The sequence below is a fragment of the Zophobas morio genome, unplaced genomic scaffold (genome assembly GCF_036711695.1).
Source record: "Zophobas morio isolate AGI-343-1 ecotype UQ-CSIRO unplaced genomic scaffold, CSIRO_AGI_Zmor_V1 ptg000031l, whole genome shotgun sequence".
NCBI lineage: Eukaryota > Metazoa > Arthropoda > Insecta > Coleoptera > Tenebrionidae > Zophobas > Zophobas morio.
In genome coordinates, this window is record NW_026972136.1 from 975,967 (window position 1) to 995,575 (window position 19,609).

Sequence of the window (19,609 nt, forward strand, 5' to 3'; positions counted from 1 at the left end):
AATGAGACAATTTATTTTATTAATTAAATTTACAAAATCAAATTTTATAAATTTTCGAAATAGTTGGATGAAATAAGATGTAAAGGTTCACGCATTTTATTCAATTCGTTCGAAAACCACATTATATGTGAGAATCTGGAGTTGTTTCTGATGGAAAACACAAATTGGAATTATGAACAATATTATTCAAAAGCATGGAAAATTTAGTGTGTGTAAAAAATCACAGAAGATCAGAAAACATACATTTGCCGTATTCTGTTGTTAACCTTACAATGTTAGTTTGTAAATTAACATTGGCTATGTTTTCCTTAATTAAAGTAGCAGAGATTCCAACCTCCAAATCAATAACATTAACAGATATATAATTTTTTTCGATAGTAATTTTCAACGATTACACAGGCCTGCGATGGTTTTCCCCCAACAAAATCAAGTAGTAATTTCGGTAGGTCTTAGATACTCATGTATAAAGAAAAATTGCAAAAATTTCTATCACGTACAGTTTCTGCAAAAAAATTTTTTTTTCAGTTTTGTTCTTAGTACTATAAAAATTAACTTCTAGATTTTGTGGTAATAATATGTGTTGACTGTTGATATTTCATTTCGTGTTCAGCTTAGTAAGAGTTATTTGTGTCGACTATGCGCTTACTACCCTGAATTTAAACAAAAATTACTAATGTCTTCTCGGAAATGGGTTAATTCTTCAGATAAGTTTGCTGACACCAATGATTTGGATGGAGCCACAAAATCATAGAGACGATTGTTACTTTTGCTGTTCAAATATAAAATGATATAATGCGAAAAATGTAACAGCAATAACATATCCTATCGTGAATACAAGAGAAAACGCTTAAATCAGAGCTTTGAAGAAAGAAAAAAAGAAGCTTCTTGATTTATTTGCTTTTTTAAGTCTTGTTTATAACTAATTTAGTTCATTTAATAAATAAACATTCAATTTTATATTCTTTATATTTTATTTTTTCATAAAAATTGTTTGAAAAACTATGAATATTTAGGCCTACATAAAAATAAATCTCGATGTGCTACAAAAAAACTAGAGTTATATTTTAATTCGGCATACATAAATACCTAAAAAAAGACAATATTATTTAAAAGGGAAATTAAAAGTTATATTTCGCAGGCCTGTGTTATTAATTTGATTGTCGTTGATTAGAAAATGACGATCAGCCGCGATTAAGCGGTCTCACGAGGGCGGTTTAAGCGAAGCACTGTCATGGAATGGTTTTTGCCAAAACTAGTACAACTACACAATATTGACATGTTTGCATTGAAGAATAAATAAGATAAGAAAATGCGGCCAATTTTCAAAACGATGCTCGTCAAAAATCGCAACGTGCAGTTTTGGATAAAATTTTGTATGCAGAGTGCGTTAAAAGTAATCGCAGCCCCGCCTATCCGTCGAGGAAGAGCCCCCGCTCGTGTGTGCGTAGAGATCGGCGGCAAAGGTCGCCTTCGAATGCGATCTGTCACGATCCCGTTTTTAATAAATAGGGTAAACAATAGGTTTCGAGCACGTATTTAAAATAAGAGTCGCGAGGCGCAGGTCAGGCCTCGGTCCGGGTACGGCGAACTCGCGACGCGTCTACCAGTGCAGAGTCAGTCGTCACGACGCCTCTTCCGATCAAACAGAAGGCGGCATGACACACGTTTATCATGTCCAATTGCTGCCACCATCCATGTGCAGCTGGCACGACAAGAAGACACTCGCCTCGTCGCACTCGTCGTACTAACACAAAGAAACCCAAGATAATAAAGCAACTTGTGATCCGTTCGTTCCCTCTCACGCCGAAGAGTGATCTTTGTTGAGTTGAGTTTTGTAAATTAAGAAGATTAGTGTTGGTGTTGAAGTTGTTGAACTTGTTAGAGTAACCTTGTTGATGCTGAGATAAGTCTAATGGTATTTTGAAACCCCGTCGAAGGCTGGTGCGTTCCCAAATTTTATCTAGTGCTTAAAGTTAGTGACTAGGATAAGTGAATAGCGATAGCCACACAAAGCAGCATTCTAAATTTGACGTAGCTTACCGGCGTCCAGGCGCTACGTAGTGTACATACGAAACTAACCTTAAACCCCGTCGCCGGCACCACCCCCTGACATTGTCGTTCGGACGCGACTATTATGAAGTGTCAAAGGTTAAGGTGCGAGGTGTCGGAACGTCGCGTGTCCACCGATAAGGGTTGCGTGGTGCGAGCCCTCGGGGCAGGCCGATCGACGATGACTAGAACCCCCTGGTGATTCCACGATGGAGAGCCTGGAGGAGGTGGCCGCCCGCGAGGAGGCCGAAAGGCAGCAGAGTCTGAGGGATTTGGAGCAGTTGTACGAGTGGCTGCAGCAGTTCGAGGATCCTCCGGCTACCCCTAGGCCTCCTCCGCCTCAGCAGTTCAGGAACGGTGCGTAGACTGGGGTTGCCAACGAACTTACTTTCTTAGGGGTGTCTGGTAGAAAGTACGTCTTAATTAGCGTGGAACGAATGTACTTTTTTGCACCGGCGAAGTTTTAAGGACGAGACGAGAATAAAAACGGGCTCGAGGGGTTGGCGAATTTGATCCGTGGAGTCGCGAACGTGGAATGGCTTTTTTACGGAGATTTGGCTTTTTAGCGCTGAATTAGTGAGTTGTTTCTGTCATATAAATATAAAAAAGATTTTTGATAGATATACAGGGTGATTTCTAATATATGTCAAAAACTTAAACAAGCAAGTTTCGTATTAATATGTACGCAAAATTGCGCGATTTTTAAGTTTCAGTGGAATTTACAACAAATAATAACCGCAATATTAGTACCTATTCCATTTTCAATATCTTATTTCTGAGTTTCTAGAGGTACCAAAATTATCATGGTAGATGTCAATATCTTTTCCTCTGCAAATAATATAACCATACAAACGAAAACAAGCTATAAAGGGGACTACTGAAGTGGTAAAATGTGTTTGGAATATTATATGAGAAACCTATCTGACTACGGTTGCTCAATCTGGGTACATTAAATTTAGTTTCATTGAATAAAGCTTGACTATAATTTTTTCCAGTTATCAATCTTTGGTAAAAATACTAAACATGACATATTCCTTCTACTAATTACAGAGTTTTGATTAACAGTAAATAGTGTACAAAATAATAACGTACTGTACACCTAAATCAAATAATTCTTTACAATTTTCAAGCACATGTCCCTTAGTGTTATAGTAAAAGTTAACTGGATTGTGTATTCGGGCGATCGTTATTTTTTTGCATTTAATTTTATTAACACTTAGCAGGTTCTTATCACACTAGTTCAGTAAGCTATCAAGACTATTTTGCAGTTCGATGCAATCTGCAACACTTATTATAACCTCTGCCTTTCAGTTCAAATGTTTCTCAAGGTTATTATAAAATATATTAAATAGCAGTGGCCCTAGGTTTGACCCTTGTCCCACACCATGGTTTAACATACGAAAAATGTAAAACTAACCCCACTTAGGTGCACTTTTCAATTTCATTGACTTATTTTATTTACTGTGAGATGAAAAATGAATTTTATTCTGTCAAGTGGTCGCTTAAAAAAAAACACTTCAAAGTGCCCCCGCCCACCCACCCCGTTTTCCTTTCGATCACTCTTTTTATTGGACGAAAAATGGCTTTTATAGTGAAAAATGGTCGATTTTAAACGAAAAATATAAAACAAGCCCCACCCTCACCCCCATTTTCAACTCATTTCAAATGAAACTCCGCCTTTCTATTCACGACGAATGGAGAAACTCATTTAATACAGTAAGGGTGAGTGGGCGGGGCTTATTCCTCAAATGAGGAGCATCTTTTTTTTAACACAGTAATCAATAAACGAGGACACTTTTTTTTTTCTTAAAATTATCAATTTTCAATTAACAGGTATTTGAAACGCGTTCAAAATGTTGTTGTTGCTAGAAATAATAAATGGTGTCTTTTTAAATAAAGTGGTTATTTTATTTAGAACTAAATGTATTAATGAAAAAAGAAAACCAAAAGATAAGGCCCACCCATTTGTCTCGATCTAAATCCTGATGAATTTTTCATTCGTTTTCAGATCGAGGGGATCGTAATTGCAAAATTTCCCTATACAAATTTTCCATTTAAAACATGTTTTAAGTTTCTTGTTTTGAAAAGGTGACTACACATATTAAGAAAAAAAGGCAAAATGTAAACCCCACCCACCCGCCCTATCTCAATTGTGATGATTTTTTTATTCGTCCTGAGCCAAGAAGGCGGAGTTTAACTGCAAAATCCTTATTTTTCCACGAGACATTAAAAATATGTGTTTGGGTATCGTCTGGTTCAAAGAATACTGTATATATTAAGAAAAAATAAACCCAAAGATTAGGCCCCACCCCTCCACCCATACCCGCCCCGATCTCAATTCTCAATCGTGATGAATTTTTCATTCGTTGAGAGGCAAGGCTTAATTGCAAGATCCATATATCAACATGTTTCAAGGTTCTTGTTCTTAAAAGACCACTACGTACCTATAATTAAAAAAGGCCAAATATAAGCCCCACCCACCCGCCCTATCTCAGTTGTAATGATTTTTTTTTTTAATCGTCGAGAGCCAAAGGAACGGAGTTTAATTTCAAAATCCTTATTACTTCTCTACAAGAAATGATCATGTAAGGCACGTTTTTGAGTATCGTTTAATTAAAAAAATAGTATGAATAGTAAGAAAAAATTTAAACCAAAGATTTAGTCCCACCCATACCTGCCCTGATCTAAATAGTAATGAAGTTTTCATTCGTTGGCAGACCTAGACGTGTTTTAAGTTTCTAAAAATTAAAAAAATCGTCACATTTGAGTCGGGGTGGGTGGGCGGCGATATTTTGCCTTTTTTTTTCATAATATACATAATATTCTTTGAACAACACGATACTTAAAAACATGGTTTTAATTTCCTGTAAAGAAATAAGTATTTTGCAGTTAAGCTCCACCCCCTTGGTTCACGGCGAATAAAAAAAATCATCACAATTGAGACAGGGTGGGTGGGCGGGCTTACATTTTGCTGTTTTGTTTTAATATGTGCAGGCTTTTTTCCACAACATGAAAGTTAAAAGATGTTAAAAATGGATTTGCATAATGAAATATCGATTTTCCAATTAGGCTCCGCCCCATCATTGCAAAATCCATATTTCCTTGCAAAAACCATTTTAACCATGTTGTAAGTTTCTTCTTATGAAATTAAGCTCCGCCCATCCTTTCACGACGAATAAAAAACTAAAGGAGTAGGAGTGAGTGGGAGGGGCTTATTCCTTAAATGTTTCTCTCAGAATAGTTTGTTTTCAGCGACGCATTATTTAAAATTAGCTTCAAATGGCAATTTCTTCTTATACAGAAGTACTAATTTTGTTTGCATTTAAGCTCCGTTGTGGGTTCAAGACGCATATACAGGATCATTAAGGCGGAGCCTAGGGTGGGTGGGTGGGGTTTCGCTTTTTAACACAGTAATCAATAGACGAGGACACCTTTTTTTCGTAAAATCATCAATTTTTAATTAACAGGTACTTGAAACGCGTTCTATTTCTACAAAAAATCCTCATTTGAAATTAAGCTCCGCCTATCATTCACGATGAATAGAGAAACCAATTTAAGCGAGTAGAGGTGAGTGGGCGGGGCTTATTCCTTAAATATTTGTCTCAGAATGGTTTGTTTTCAGTGACGCAATATTTAAAATGAGCTTCAAAAGCAATTTCTTCTAGAGAAATAATAATTAGTTTGCATTTAAGCTCTGTTGTGGGCTCATGGTGAATATAAAGCATCATTAAAGCGGAGTCTAGGGCGGGTGGGTGGGGCATCTTTTTTAACTCAGTAATCAATAAACGAAGACACTTTTTTTCTTAAAATTATGAATTTTCAATTAACAGGTACTTGAAACGCGTTCAAAATATAGTCATATCTACAAAAAATCCTGATTTGAAATTAAGCTCCGCCTATCCTTTCACGACGAACAAAGAAACTAATTTAAGCGAGTAAGGGCGACTGGGCGGGGCTAATTCCTTAAATATTTGTCTCAGAATAGTTTGTTTTCAGCCACGCATAATTTAAAATTAGCTACATAGGGCAATTTCTTATACAGAAATACTAAATTTGTTTACATTTAAGCTCCGTTGTGGGTTCAAGACGCATATACAAGATCATTAAGGGGGAGCCAAGGGTGGGTGGGTGGGGTTTCGCTTTTTAACACAGTAATCAATAAATGAGGGCACCTTTTTTTTGTAAAATCATCAATTTTTAATTAACAGGTACTTGAAACGCGTTCAAAATATAGGTATTTCTACAAAAAATCCTCATGTGAAATTAAGCTCCGCCTATCATTCACGATGAATAGAGAAACTAATTTAAGCGACTAGAGGTGAGTGGGCGGGGCTTATTCCTTAAATGCTAGTCTGACAATAGTTTGTTTTCAGCAATGCGTTATTTAAAATTAGCTTCAAACGGCAATTTCTTCTATAGAAATACTAATTAGTTTGCATTTAAGCTCCGTTGTGGGTTCGTGACGCATATAAAGGATAATTAAGGCGGAGTCTAGGGCGGGTGGGTGGGGCATCGTTTTTTTAACACAGTAATCAATAAACGAGGGCACTTTTTTTTAAATCATCAATTTTAAATAAACAGGGACTTGAAACGCGTTCAAAATGTAGGTATTTCTACAAAAAATCCTCATGTGAAATTAAGCTCCGCCTATCATTCACGATGAATAGAGAAACTAATTTAAGCGAGTAGAGGTGAGTGGGCGGGGCTTATTCCTTAAATATTTGTCTCAGAATAGTTTGTTTTCAGTGACGCAATATTTAAAATGAGCTTCAAAAGCAATTTCTTCTACAGAAATAATAATTAGTTTGCATTTAAGCTCTGTTGTGGGCTCATGGTGAATATAAAGCATCATTAAGGGGGAGTCTAGGGCGGGTGGGTGGGGCATCTTTTTTTAACTCAGTAATCAATAAACGAAGACACTTTTTTTCTTAAAATTATGAATTTTCAATTAACATGTACTTGAAACGCGTTCAAAATATAGTCATATCTACAAAAAATCCTGATTTGAAATTAAGCTCCGCCTATCCTGTCACGACGAATAAAGAAACTAATTTAAGTGAGTGAGTGGGCGGGGCTTATTCCTTAACTGTTTGTCTCAGAATAGTTCGTTTTCAACAATACATTTTTTAAAATTAGCGTCAAAAGGTAATTTCTTCCACAAAAATAATTTCTTTGCATTTAAAAGCCTTACTCTGGACTTGTGAGAGTAATCAATAAACGAGGGCACTTTTTTTCCTAAAATCAATAATTTTCAGTTAAGAAGTTCTTGAAACACCTTCAAAATTTAGGTATTGCTACAAAAAAACCTCATTTGAAATTAAGCTCCGCCTATCCTTTCACGACGAATAAAGAAACTAATTTAAGCAAGTAGGGGCGACTGGGCGGGGCTTATTCCTTAAATATTTGTCTCAGAATAGTTTGTTTTCAGACACGCATAATTTAAAATTAGCTACCTAGGGCAATTTCTTATACAGAAATACTAAATTTGTTTACATTTAAGCTCCGTTGTCGGTTCATGACGAATATAAAGGATCATTAAGGCGGAGTCTAGGGCGGGTGGGTGGGGCATCTTTTTTTACTCAGTAACCAATAAACGAAGACACTTTTTTTCTTAAAATTATCAATATTCAATTAACAGGTACCTGAAACGTGTCCAAAATATAGGCATTTTTACAAAAAATCCTCATTTGAAATTAAGCTCCGCCCATCCTGTCACGACGAATAAAGAAACTAATTTAAGCGAGTAGGAGTGAGTGCAATTTCTTCCACAAAAATAATTTCTTTGCATTTAAAAGCCTTGCTCTGGACGTGTGACGAATAAATAGGATCATTAAGGCGGAGTCTAGGGTGGGCGGGTGGGGCTTCGTTTTTTAACACAGTAATAATAAACGAGGGCACGTTTTTTTCCTAAAATCATTCAAAATTAAGTAACGCTACAAAAAATCGTCATTTAAAATTAAGCTCCGCCTATCTTTTCACAACGAATAAAAAACTAATTTAAGCGAATAGGCGTGAGTGGGTGGGACTTATTCCTTCAATATTTTTCTCAGAATAATTTGTTTGCGGTTAAGCTTTACTCTGGGCTAATGACGAATTACAGGATCATTAAGGCGGAGTTTAGGGTGGGTGGGCGGTTTTTTTTTTCCTAAATATAGGAAATTTTCATTGTTTTTCCAATTCGATCGATTCTGTTCAAAGTTTTGACATTAGTTATCCAACAATTTAAACCTTGCAACTTGTTACATACAACGTTGATATAATTAATAACTAACTGTGGAGAAAAATATTACATCACATATGCATTAGTTTATCATTTAATTGATTGAAGGTTATCAATACCTTTACTTTTTAAATCTGTTAGCATATAAATGCAAGTCATTAAAGGAGTTATGAAACCATGGAACGTTAATATTTTTACATAAAGTGTCGTAAATTAAATTTTGATATCAGTTTTATTATTTGTTGTGATTTGCACCATAAAATTTACTGTAACAGCAGCCAAGTTTCATGTGCATATTTTTAAAAAGGGAACGGTTAATTATGTAACCGGTGCACGAAATGATAATTTTCTGCACGAGAATGTGTTGGCGCAACACAAGAAGTTAGGTTTAAATGATGGGTTTCGGTCGGAGGATAAAGCAGGTTTTATTACTTCCGATTAGAGTGGTTTATTTTTAAAATTCGAGCCTTAGGAACGTGAAAAAGTAGCTGTAATCAATTATAAAACAAAAAATAAAATTGATAAGGATTTTACAAAACAGAGCCAACATTCTTTGGCGATATTTTACAGGTGTATTTATCAGATTTGTAGAAATCAGGTTCCCTATGGTATTTTTCTCTCCGAAATGGTCCAACTTTTCTGGCAAAAAAACAATTTATGATGCAATAATATTTTTGGAACTACCTTTCGCAACCCATAAATTAGCAAATCGCTTCCACACATTATTCAAAATAGCTTTGATAAACACCTTTTTGTTGAAACCGGAACAGTGCAGGCAACTTCACCCGCCAAACACAGATTCTCAACGTCAACTCGATTGCCAAGAATGCTTGCATCATGAACATGATTAAAATTACTTAAATTTAAATTAAGTTTAATTATGACACTGTTGACGACAACACTGTTAAGATCTTTGTCAAACTTCGTCGGTGTCTACGTTCCCGACGTTGCAACAAATTAAACAGAGCTTTTAGAGGATGACCGAAAAACAAAAACAAACGAGAATTTCTGTCGCTCGTGAACGAATCCTCAGCGAATTTATTTCGGCTGCAAAGGTCAGAAGTTAACCATTGAAACTATTTTCGCACAAAGTACCGTTTGCGTTTTTGACACACGGCTGTTCACATTTAGCATTTCGACAGCGGGTCTTTAATCAGGCGTGTATTCTTTCGATGTGAAGTGGATGTCTTAATAAAGTTGAATACCGTAACACCGGGTGATGTTGATTGACAATGGTGTGAGCAAATAAATAATTGCGCAAACCGCAGCCAGATATCGATAATTTGAAAAGGAAAGTCATATCGAATTTGAAATTTTATTGTCTGGCGGAATAATATGACATAATGAATTGGTAACGGACATGGCTTTCTACTTTCGACTAATTCGTGCCTGCACACACATCATAAGCGCACCTAACGATATTCTAATAATAGGACGGGGGATTTTTCAGGTTGCGGGGGCTAGCACCGTGTAAATATTGAAATCGTTAAATCGTTTGGTGAATTTCCCTTTAAGCTAAAAATAATAACAGGTTGTTAAGTGATTGATATTTGTATCTCGGTTTGCGAAAAGCGATCATTTGCACTAATGAAGGAAATTTTCCAGGTGTTTTGAAAGTAATCTCATTCGTATGAAAAACTAGTTACCATCTATAACTTGTACACTGAAATTTTAAGAGTACGTCTCTGGCATGGAATCCATATATGGTTATTGCAGTTTTTAACTCACAGTGTAATAAAATTTTACTAAGTATACTTCTACTAAATAGTAGACCTTTTATTGACCAGGAAAACTTATGCATACAGTCATTAGTTTATGGTTGCGGTAAATTTTATTTTCTTGTTTAGGTTCGCATACCAAATAGCTTGGATACAACCTATAAACCTGCAAAATTACGAAAAATATAGTTTTGGCGTGGCGAGACCAATAACTTACGTGACGTTAGCGATATTATCCTGAAAAACGATAAATTTAATTCTGAAATTTAACGATAATGTGTTATTTTAAGCTAAATGTTGAGGATTAAACGAAATCGACTCTTTTATACGAGGAAGTGGCGTTTTGTTCGTGACCTAACTTTATTTCAAAACAAAGTTTTATTTATTCAACTCTTGACATTTAAAATTTTTCACTTTAGAACTGAACAAAATATGTCTTAAAAATAAAATTTGACGTATTTTTAGATTTTTCTAAAAATAAAACAACGGGTGATTTATTGAAGGTGATTCCTTGAAATTCCCTTTTATTACCTAACTTTTTAAAATAAACAAATGAGATTCTATTGTGTTGACTTTATTTTTTTATAAATTGCCAATATAAATAACATGCCAACAACAAATTTTCGAGTTTTTCAAAATTGTAATCTAAACCAAATATTTCGAAAATCTATGCTTTTAATTCAGAATATGTTTTTTTTTCATTGAATACCTCCTGTAGAAGTTTTTGTATTTTTTTGAGCACCTTGAAGTTGGTTTTGGGTACATTTCTTCAAAAATTTCAACTTGATATCGAATATTTCCAGAGTATCAAACCAAAAAGTTATGTTTTTTGATTCAGTTCGTCTATATCTCAGAATTTTTTTCCGGATTTTTGGACAACTTTGCCAAATTTCTATTTTTGAATTTGACTTGTTCCTGAGCATCTTCAAAAATTAGTAAAATAGATGCTATTGTTGACTTAGAACTTCAAAATTTGTTATTGCTTCATTTTGTCAGAATTTTTATCGCTTTTTAGAATCGCCAAAATAAGACAGGGCAATTTTTGGCATTTTTAGAAACCGAATATTTCGAAAATCTTAATCCAAGTCAATCAACATCTTATGTTTTTGATTCAGCTTAGTTTATGTCTCAATATTTTGTTTATATTTTTATACAACTTCGTCAAAAATTCAGTTTTTCCATCACCACTTCTTTGACATTTATCGAACACTTTCGAAAATAGATATTATTAGTTTCGAATTCAGGAGTTGTTTTCGGCTATGTTCCTTTGGGAATTCCTACCATTTCTCCCGAATCGCCAAAATAAATAATGGCAATTTTTGTTCATGGAATTTTCAAAAGTTTCAACTTGAAACCCAATATTTGGAACAACTTTGCAGAAAGCTCCATTTTTGACTTGAGACTTTTCCCGAGAATCACTAAAGTAAATACTATTTTTGATTTCGTACTCCAAAATTTGTTTTTGGCTTAATTTTTTCAAACACTAGGATTTTTTTTTCAGAATCCCCAAAATGAATTGCGCAATTTTTGTTTTTTTTTTTAAATGTCAATGTGAAGCCGAATATTTCTAAAAGCTTAATCCGAGGCCTTCAACAGACTATGTCTTTTTGATTCACCTCTTCTGAATTTGTCTCAATTATTTTTTTTATATAATTTTAGGCAACTTCACCAAAGGTTCAATTTTTCCATAACCCCCTGTTGAAATTTTTGTGTTTTTTTCCCATCATTTTCGAAAATTATTATCAAAAGAGGTTATTATTGATTTCGAACTTCAAAAATTGTTCGAATTTTCAAAAGTTTCAACTTGGGCTCGAATATTTGCAAAATCTCAGTCCGGAAGCATCAAAAAGTTGTGATTTTCGAATCAGTTCATCGAGATCTATGTATATCGCAAAATTGTTTGCCTATTTTTAAACAACTTTAAATAAATTTTGAGCTTTTCACGAGCATCTTCAAAAATTGCCAAAATAATGCAATTTTTGACTCAGAGCTTCAAAATTTCTTATTGCTTCGTTTTGTTAGAATTTTTTAGATTCTCCAACATAAAATAGGACCATTTTTGGGATTTTTAAAAACGTAAATTTGAAACCTAACATTTCGAAAATCTTAATCCAGGTCGACCAACAGATTGTGTTTTTGATTCAGCTCGTCGAAGTCTATGTCCCTTTTTTTGTACTTTCAGGCAACTTCGCCAAAAGTTCAATTTTTCCATAACCACTTCTTTTAAGTTTTGACCTTGTTCAAACATTTTTGAAATTTTTCAAAACAGATATTGATTTCGAAATCCAAATGTTGTTTTCGGCTATTTTTCTTTAAAAATTCCTACCATGTCTCCTGAATCGCCAAAATAAATTATGGCAATTTTTGTTTTTGGAATTTTCAAAAATTTCATCTTGAAACCAAATATTTCCAATATCTCCTTCCGGAATCATCGACTGAATTGTATTTTTCAATTCAGTCGAGAATTTTTTTTGATTTCAAACTCTAGAATTGATTTTTGGCTTTATTCTGTTAACTTGCTACACTTTTTTTCAAAATCGCCAAAATTAAATTCATCAATTTTTGGGATTGTTCAGTGAATCCGAATATTTCGAAAATCATAATCCAGGTCTATGTTTCTTTGTTTTACGTCTTCGAAATTTGTCTCAATTAATTTTTTTATTATATTTTTAAACAATTTCGCCAACAGTTCATTTTTTCCATAACCCCCTATTGAAATTTTTGACGTTTTTTCTAACATTTTCGAAAACTATCACAAAAGATGTTATTATTTATTTCGAATTCCAAAAGTTGTTTTCAGCTACACTTTTTCCTGAGTCTCCAAACAAAAATATGCCAATTTTTCGAATTTTAAAAAGTTTCAACTTAGGATCGAATATTTCCCAAATCTTAGCCCGTAATCGCAACGAGTTGTGTTTTTCGATTCAGTACGTCAAGATCTACATAATTCCCAGAATTTTTTGCGGATTTTTGGACAACTTTGTCGAAAGTTCTATTTTTGACTTTGACTTTTTTACAAGCATCTCCAAAAAAATTACTAAAACAAATGCTCTTGTTCTATTTAGAATTCCAGATTTGTTTTTAGCTTCGTACCCTTTTTTTTCAAAATCGCAAAAAAGCGGCAATTTTTGGGATTTTTAAAAAATGTCAATTTGAACCGAATATTTCGAAAATCTAAATCTGGGACCATCAACAGACTTTTTTTTTTATTTATCTCTTCTAAATCTATATCTTTTTTTTGTGTGTGTATTTTTAGGCAATTTCTCCAAAAATTCAGTTTTTCCATAATCACTTCCTGCAATTTTTGACATTTATCGAACACTTTCGAAAATTATCAAAATGGATGTTATTATTGATTTCGAAATCCAGCAGTTGTTTTCGGCTATATTTGTTTAAAAATTCCTACCATTTCTCCTGAATCGCCACAGTAGATTATAGAAATTTTTGTTTCGGAAATTTTCAAAAGTTTCACCTTGAAACCAAATATTTCCAATATCAACTTCCGGAATCATCAAATGAATTGTGTTTTTCAACTTATTTAGTTTGAGATTTTTTTACAAATTTTTAGTCAATTTTGCGAAAGGCTCTGTTTTTGACTTTTGCCGAGCATCTTCGAAAATTACCAAAATAAATGCTATTTTTTATTTAGAACTCGAGAATTTGCTTTTGACTAAATTTTTTCAAACTTTTTCATTTTTTTTTAGAATCGCCAAAATGAAATGCGGGAATTTTTGCGATTTTTAAAAATGTCAATGTGAAGTCAAATATGTATACCATCAACAGACTATGTTTTTTTTATTTACATCTTCGAAATTTGCCTCAATTATTTTTTTTATGTATTTTTAGACGACTTCGCCAAAAGTTAAATTTTTCCATAGCCCCCTCTTGAAGTTTTTGACTTTTTTCTAGTATTTTCGAAAATCATCAAAGAAATGTCTTTTTTTCGAATATTTTTGGGCAACTTCGCCAAAATTTCAATTTTTCCATACTCCCCCTGAAATTTTTGACTTTTTCTAGAGTTTTTTCGAAAAGTATCAAAAGGGGTCATTATTTTTCCTGGCCCGCCAAATTAAAATATGTCAATTTTCAACTTGGAATCAAATGTTTCCAATATCTTCTTCGGAATCATCAACTAAATTGGTTTTTCAATGACCAAAATAAATGCTATTTTTGATTTCCAACTCCAGAATTTATTTTTGGCTTCATTTTTTTAAACTTTCTAAATTTGTTTTCAGAATCGCCAGACGGCAACTTTTGGGATCTTTGAAAATGTCAATGTGAAACCGAATATTTCAAAAATCTTAATCCAAGACCGCCAACAGACTGTTTTTTTGTTTCACTTCGAAATTTGTGTCATTTAATTTTTTTACTCCTCTTTGTAGTTTGACTTTTTCTCGAGCATTTTCAAAAATTATCAAAAGGGTTTTGCTTTTCCTGAGTGGCCAAAATAAAATGTATACATATGTCAATTTTTGGAATTTTCAAAAGTAAAATTCAATTTTAGACTAGACTTTTCCCAAACACCTTAAAAAAATTACTAAAGTATTTTTTTCAAAACTTCGTACCCTATTTTTCAGAATCGCCAAAATAAAATGCGGCAATTTTTGGAATTTTTAAAAAATGCCAATTTCAAATCGAATATTTCGAAAATCTTAATCCGGGACCACCACCAGATTATGTTTTTAATTCAGCTCTTCGAAATCTGTCAAAATTTTTTTTTTGTGTATTTTTTGGGCAACCTCATCAAAAGTTTAGTTTTTTCTTTTGAAATTTTTGATTTTTTTTCGTGTATTTTTAAAAATTATAAATCATAATTCATTATTGTTTTTGAACTGCAGAAGTTGTTTCTAGCTACATTTTTCCAAGGATTCATTTCCTGACTCGGCAATAAAATATGTGATTTTTGAACTTTTCAAAAGTTTCAACTTGAAATCGGATCTTTCCAAAATTTTGTTTTCTGTCCGCCAAAATTTCAGTTTTTCCAAAACCATCAATTTTTTTTTTTTTACTTTTCTCGAGTATTTTCAAAAAATATTAAAAGATATGTTATTGATTTCGAAATGCAGAAGTTGTTTTAGACCACTTCTTTTCAAAAACTCGTACCATTTTTCCAAAATCGCCAAAATAAAGTATTACAGTTTTTGAATTTTTTAAAGTTTTAACTTGAAACTGAATAAATACTTCTTTTAAGTTCAAATTTTCACTTAAATGCTAATAAATTTCGAGAATTAAATTAATCCAGAAATTGTTTTCGGCTTCATTTCAACAAAAATTCCTACAATTTTGTCTTGAAACATCGTCTAGATGTACCAACTGCGAATAATGGAACTAAATCGGCGACTTAATGCATTCAGCAAATAACGTCTGCACTGTCTAGCATATAAAGTCGAATTAACAAAAAAACTAGAATCAACTCCAACATTGTAATGAATTAAATAAACAAAGACCTCTGGAAATTTTGCTGGCCACTTTCCAAAAAATTTTCTTGTGTCGCTGAACTACATCTAAACTAAAGCAACCGTCAAAGCAGAAAATAGAACAGAAAAGGAAAAAGTGCTTTACTTTATATGGCATGCTCTTGGTCCATCTGAAACTTATTAGTCTGTTAAAAACAGCAATTCAACACATGTTTCCTCAGCACACGTGTTGCGACGAGAAAACTTTGCATAAATTGAATTTACGAAAAATTGCCGAAACTGTGTCGACTAATTGCAGCTCGAGTCGTAAAAAAGCACCAGTAGCCCGAACTTGTAAAAAACGCATAAAGCACAAGTGCTATTTATGATCTATATATCATCACTAGTTTAACATACTGACCTGTAATTGAGGACCTATTACTCACTTGACGGCTCCATTAAACTCAACTTACCGATTTTAATGGGGATAGTTCCATCGTTGGCCCGATTGAATTAGAACCCCCTTGGTGTGAATAATTCCGCGATGCACTCAAATTTCCATAATTGAAACACATGCGCTCGGTTCGTGCAAGCGAAAATCACCCAACAACGTTAAGTATAATGAAACCTGGAGGAAAAATCCACTCTAATCGTTATTCATCCCGGATCGTCGCTGCTGCATTTGCAATGAGCGAAATCTCCTGCAATGCAGTCCGGGAACTAATGGTCCAATAACTCCAAGCAATGCTTTTGGATTGTCGCTCATTGTTCCAATCTGGCTTTGAAGGTGACTAATTTTGAAAAAATGCCGGGCTCTAAAACGCGGATTTGCGGCCAATAAAACCGTTATCGTAAACGCCGCAATAAATTAAATCTGTTTTGAGAGCGAGATTTCAATCGAAATCCAAAAACAGCGAGGCTAAATCTCCCGGACAAGTGATCTACATAAATCGGATGTGTCCACGGAGACGTGGAGTGCCGACGACTCAATTAAACTGGGATGAGTAATTCGGGGGTTCTTTCCGGGCCGAATTCCCGTTTTTCAAAGCAGACGCAAACTCCACTTAAGTATAAACAGCGATAATTGGAATAGTACGTGATTAAACAAAAGCGAACAATAGCCGGCGAACTCCCGTCTAAGATAAGCTCTACAACTTTCTGCCTCATATAAATCAAACATTCCATTAATCATACTTTAAATTATCTTGTAGAACAAACGATTTAATTAAAAACGGATTTCTGCATTAGTTTGGCTCGATAAATCAGGCGCGGACGAGGACTCTCCCAAGAGGTGCGATCGATGTTCGATGACAGCGAGCCTCTTGTCCCCGGATAATAACGGAGATAAAAAGTTCGACAAAAGCGGGAATTATTCATGGTTATGAGGAAAAAATTGGGGGTGCAGACTTCTTGTAACGACTTGTTAACTTTCGGCATTAGTCAAAACCCGAAACATAATTTCAGACCGCGGATCACAGTTGTAACGGGCTGACGCGGTTTCGGGGAATGAGTTATCTTCAATGTGCATTTCCATCATGGCGACGTGGGCGCGACCAAAAACTGTGACAAATACCCTTTCATATCGCGTTAAAAATAGTGCATCCTAGGCGTGGTGCGGAAAGTGATAAACAAGCACTTTGCGGGCAAGGTGCATGCGTTGTTTTTTCCCAGTGCGACGACCCACGTTTTCCGAAAAGCGCAACACAATTTATAATTAAAGTTTTTCACCTTGAATGACATTATTGCATCACTGACGTACGAGAAAAAATGGGTCGGTCAGAACGCGGAACCTTGAGGTGCGCCACTTGTTCCGAGTGTATTTTCGGTTTCTTTGCACGTCCCAAACGACAACCGAAAAACAATTTCAGCCTTGAGGGGTTTTGTTGTGGTTTTATAAAAGCGTTGTGATGTAAAACATAGTTTAGAAATTAACTCCACTGTTCTAAAAAAATAGTCTTATGTTCGCGTCGCAAAAGTAGCAATTTTTTTTAAATCCGAAAGCTTCATAGGTTAATTGTGAACTTGGATTCGTGTTCAAGGGGTTCGAATTAGTAAGGAGACCAATTTTCAGAAAGCTCAAGGACCGAGATAATTTGCACTGGTAGAATTCAAAAAATATTTTTGGAGTTTTCGGACTCATTCATTTTTTCAAAACTTCCCATTGGATTTTTTTGGTCGGAATAAATATTTTTTTTGGACTGAATCATTTATCGGGAGCATCATATAAGAAAATAAAAAAAAATCCGGAAGCTTTGTACACCAATTCTAAACCCGGATTCAGTTTCAGAGGGTTCGAATTAGTAAGGAGGCCAATTTTCAGAGAACTGAAAGCGTCATCAACTGAGATAGTTTGAATTCATCGAAGTCTGAAATTTTAGCCAAGTAAGGGTACGCTGCAAAACAAGATGAAAAATCAAACTCTTTCGATCTACCTGAAATTGACTTTCGAGACTAATTTTCCATTCCAGAATTCATTTCTGTCATTAGTTCTCATATGAATTTGATTTCAATCAAAGTCGCGTTTCAATCGACATCTCAAAAAATATTTTTTGAGTTTATGGATTCATCATTTCAAAACGTTTCAAAATACCGACTTCCCGTAAGGAACATCATATTAAAAAACAATAAAAAAGTCAGGAAGCTTCGTAGGCCAAATCTGAACTCGGATTCGTATTTAGGGGGTTCGAATTAGTAAAGAGACCAGTTTTCAGAAAAGTGAAGGTCTAATTAACAGAAATAGTTTGAACATTTTTGAAAATTTTCAAAACGGATTATTATTGATTTCGAAATGCAAATGTTGTTTTCGGCTATATTTCTTTAAAAATTCCCACCATTTCTTCTGAATCGCCAAAATAAATTATGGCAATTTTTGCTTTTGGAATTTTCAAAAATTTCACGTTGAAACCAAATATTTCCAATATCTCCTTCCGGAATCATCGACTGAATTGTATTTTTCAATTTTTGCAGAAAGTTTTATTTTTGACTTGGGCCTTTTCGCGAGCATCTTCGAAAATGACCAAAACTTTCCACCATTTTTTCAGAATCGCCAGAATAAAATACAGCAGTTTTTGGTATTTTTAAAAAGTCAATGTGAAGCCGAATATTTCGAAAGTCTTAATTCAGGTCTATGTTTCTTTGTTTCACGTGTTCGAATATGTCTCAATTATTTTTTTAATATACATATTTTGAAACAACTTCGGCAAAAATTCAATTTTTAAAAAGTTTATTTTTTCCATAACCCCCTGTTGAAATTTTTGACTTTTTTTCTAACATTTTCGAAAATTATCGCAGAAGATGTTAGGAGTATTATTTATTTCGAACTCTAAAAGTTGTTTTCAGCTACATTTTTTCTTAAGTCGCCAAACTAAAATCTGCCAATTTTTCGGATTTTCAAAAGTTTCAACTTGGTATCGAATATTTCCAAAATCTCAGGCCGGAACCAGCAACAAGTTGTATTTTTCCATTCAGTCGATATCTATGTAATTCCCAGAATTTTTTGCGGATTTTTAGATAACGTTCTTGAAAGTTCTATTTTTGACTTTGACTTTTTCACAGACATCTCCAAAATAATTACTAAAATAAATGCATTTTTCGATTTAGAATTCCAGATTTGTTTCTAGCTTTTTTTTTCAAAACTTGGAACACCTTTTTTTTCAAAATCGCAAAAAGTGGCAATGTTTGGAATTTTTAAAAAACAACTGATGTAAAACATAGTTTAGAAATTAACTCCGCTGTTATAAAAAAATAGTCTTATGTTCGCGTTGCAAAAGCAGCAATTTTTTTTAAATCCGAAAGCTTCATAGGTTAATTGTGAACTTGGATTCGTGTTCAAGGGGTTCGAATTAGTAAGGAGACCAATTTTCAGAAAGCTCAAGGACTAATTAACCGAGTTAATTTGCACTGGTAGAATTCAAAAAATATTTTTGGAGTTTTCGGATTCATTCATTTTTTCAAAACTTCCCATTGGATTTTTTTGGTCGGAATAAATATTTTTTTTGGACTGAATCATTTATCGGGAGCATCATATAAGAAAATAAAAAAAAATCCGGAAGCTTTGTACACCAATTCTAAACCCGGATTCAGTTTCAGAGGGTTCGAATTAGTAAGGAGACCAATTTTCAGAGAACTGAAAGCGTCATCAACTGAGATAGTTTGAACTCATCGAAGTTTGAAATTTTAGCCAAGTAAGGGTATGCTGCAAAACAATGTGAAAAATCAAACTCTTT

General features: G+C 34.0%; 1 protein-coding gene across 9 annotated transcripts in view; it reads left to right on the top strand.

Moving 5' to 3' along the window:
* Nucleotides 1-19,609, top strand: part of LOC135139543 (disco-interacting protein 2) — a 309,775-nt gene that overhangs the window by 136,285 nt on the left and 153,881 nt on the right. Inside the window, exon 1 of one of the 9 annotated variants that reach the window (XM_064069824.1) lies at nt 1,594-2,406. The exons of the other annotated variants lie outside the window; for them this stretch is intronic. Within the exon in view, the coding sequence (XP_063925894.1) occupies nt 2,259-2,406 (148 nt within the window). The 5' untranslated portion in view covers nt 1,594-2,258. Of the gene's footprint in view, nt 1-1,593; nt 2,407-19,609 lie in introns of those variants that run through there. 9 annotated transcript variants of the gene reach the window in all.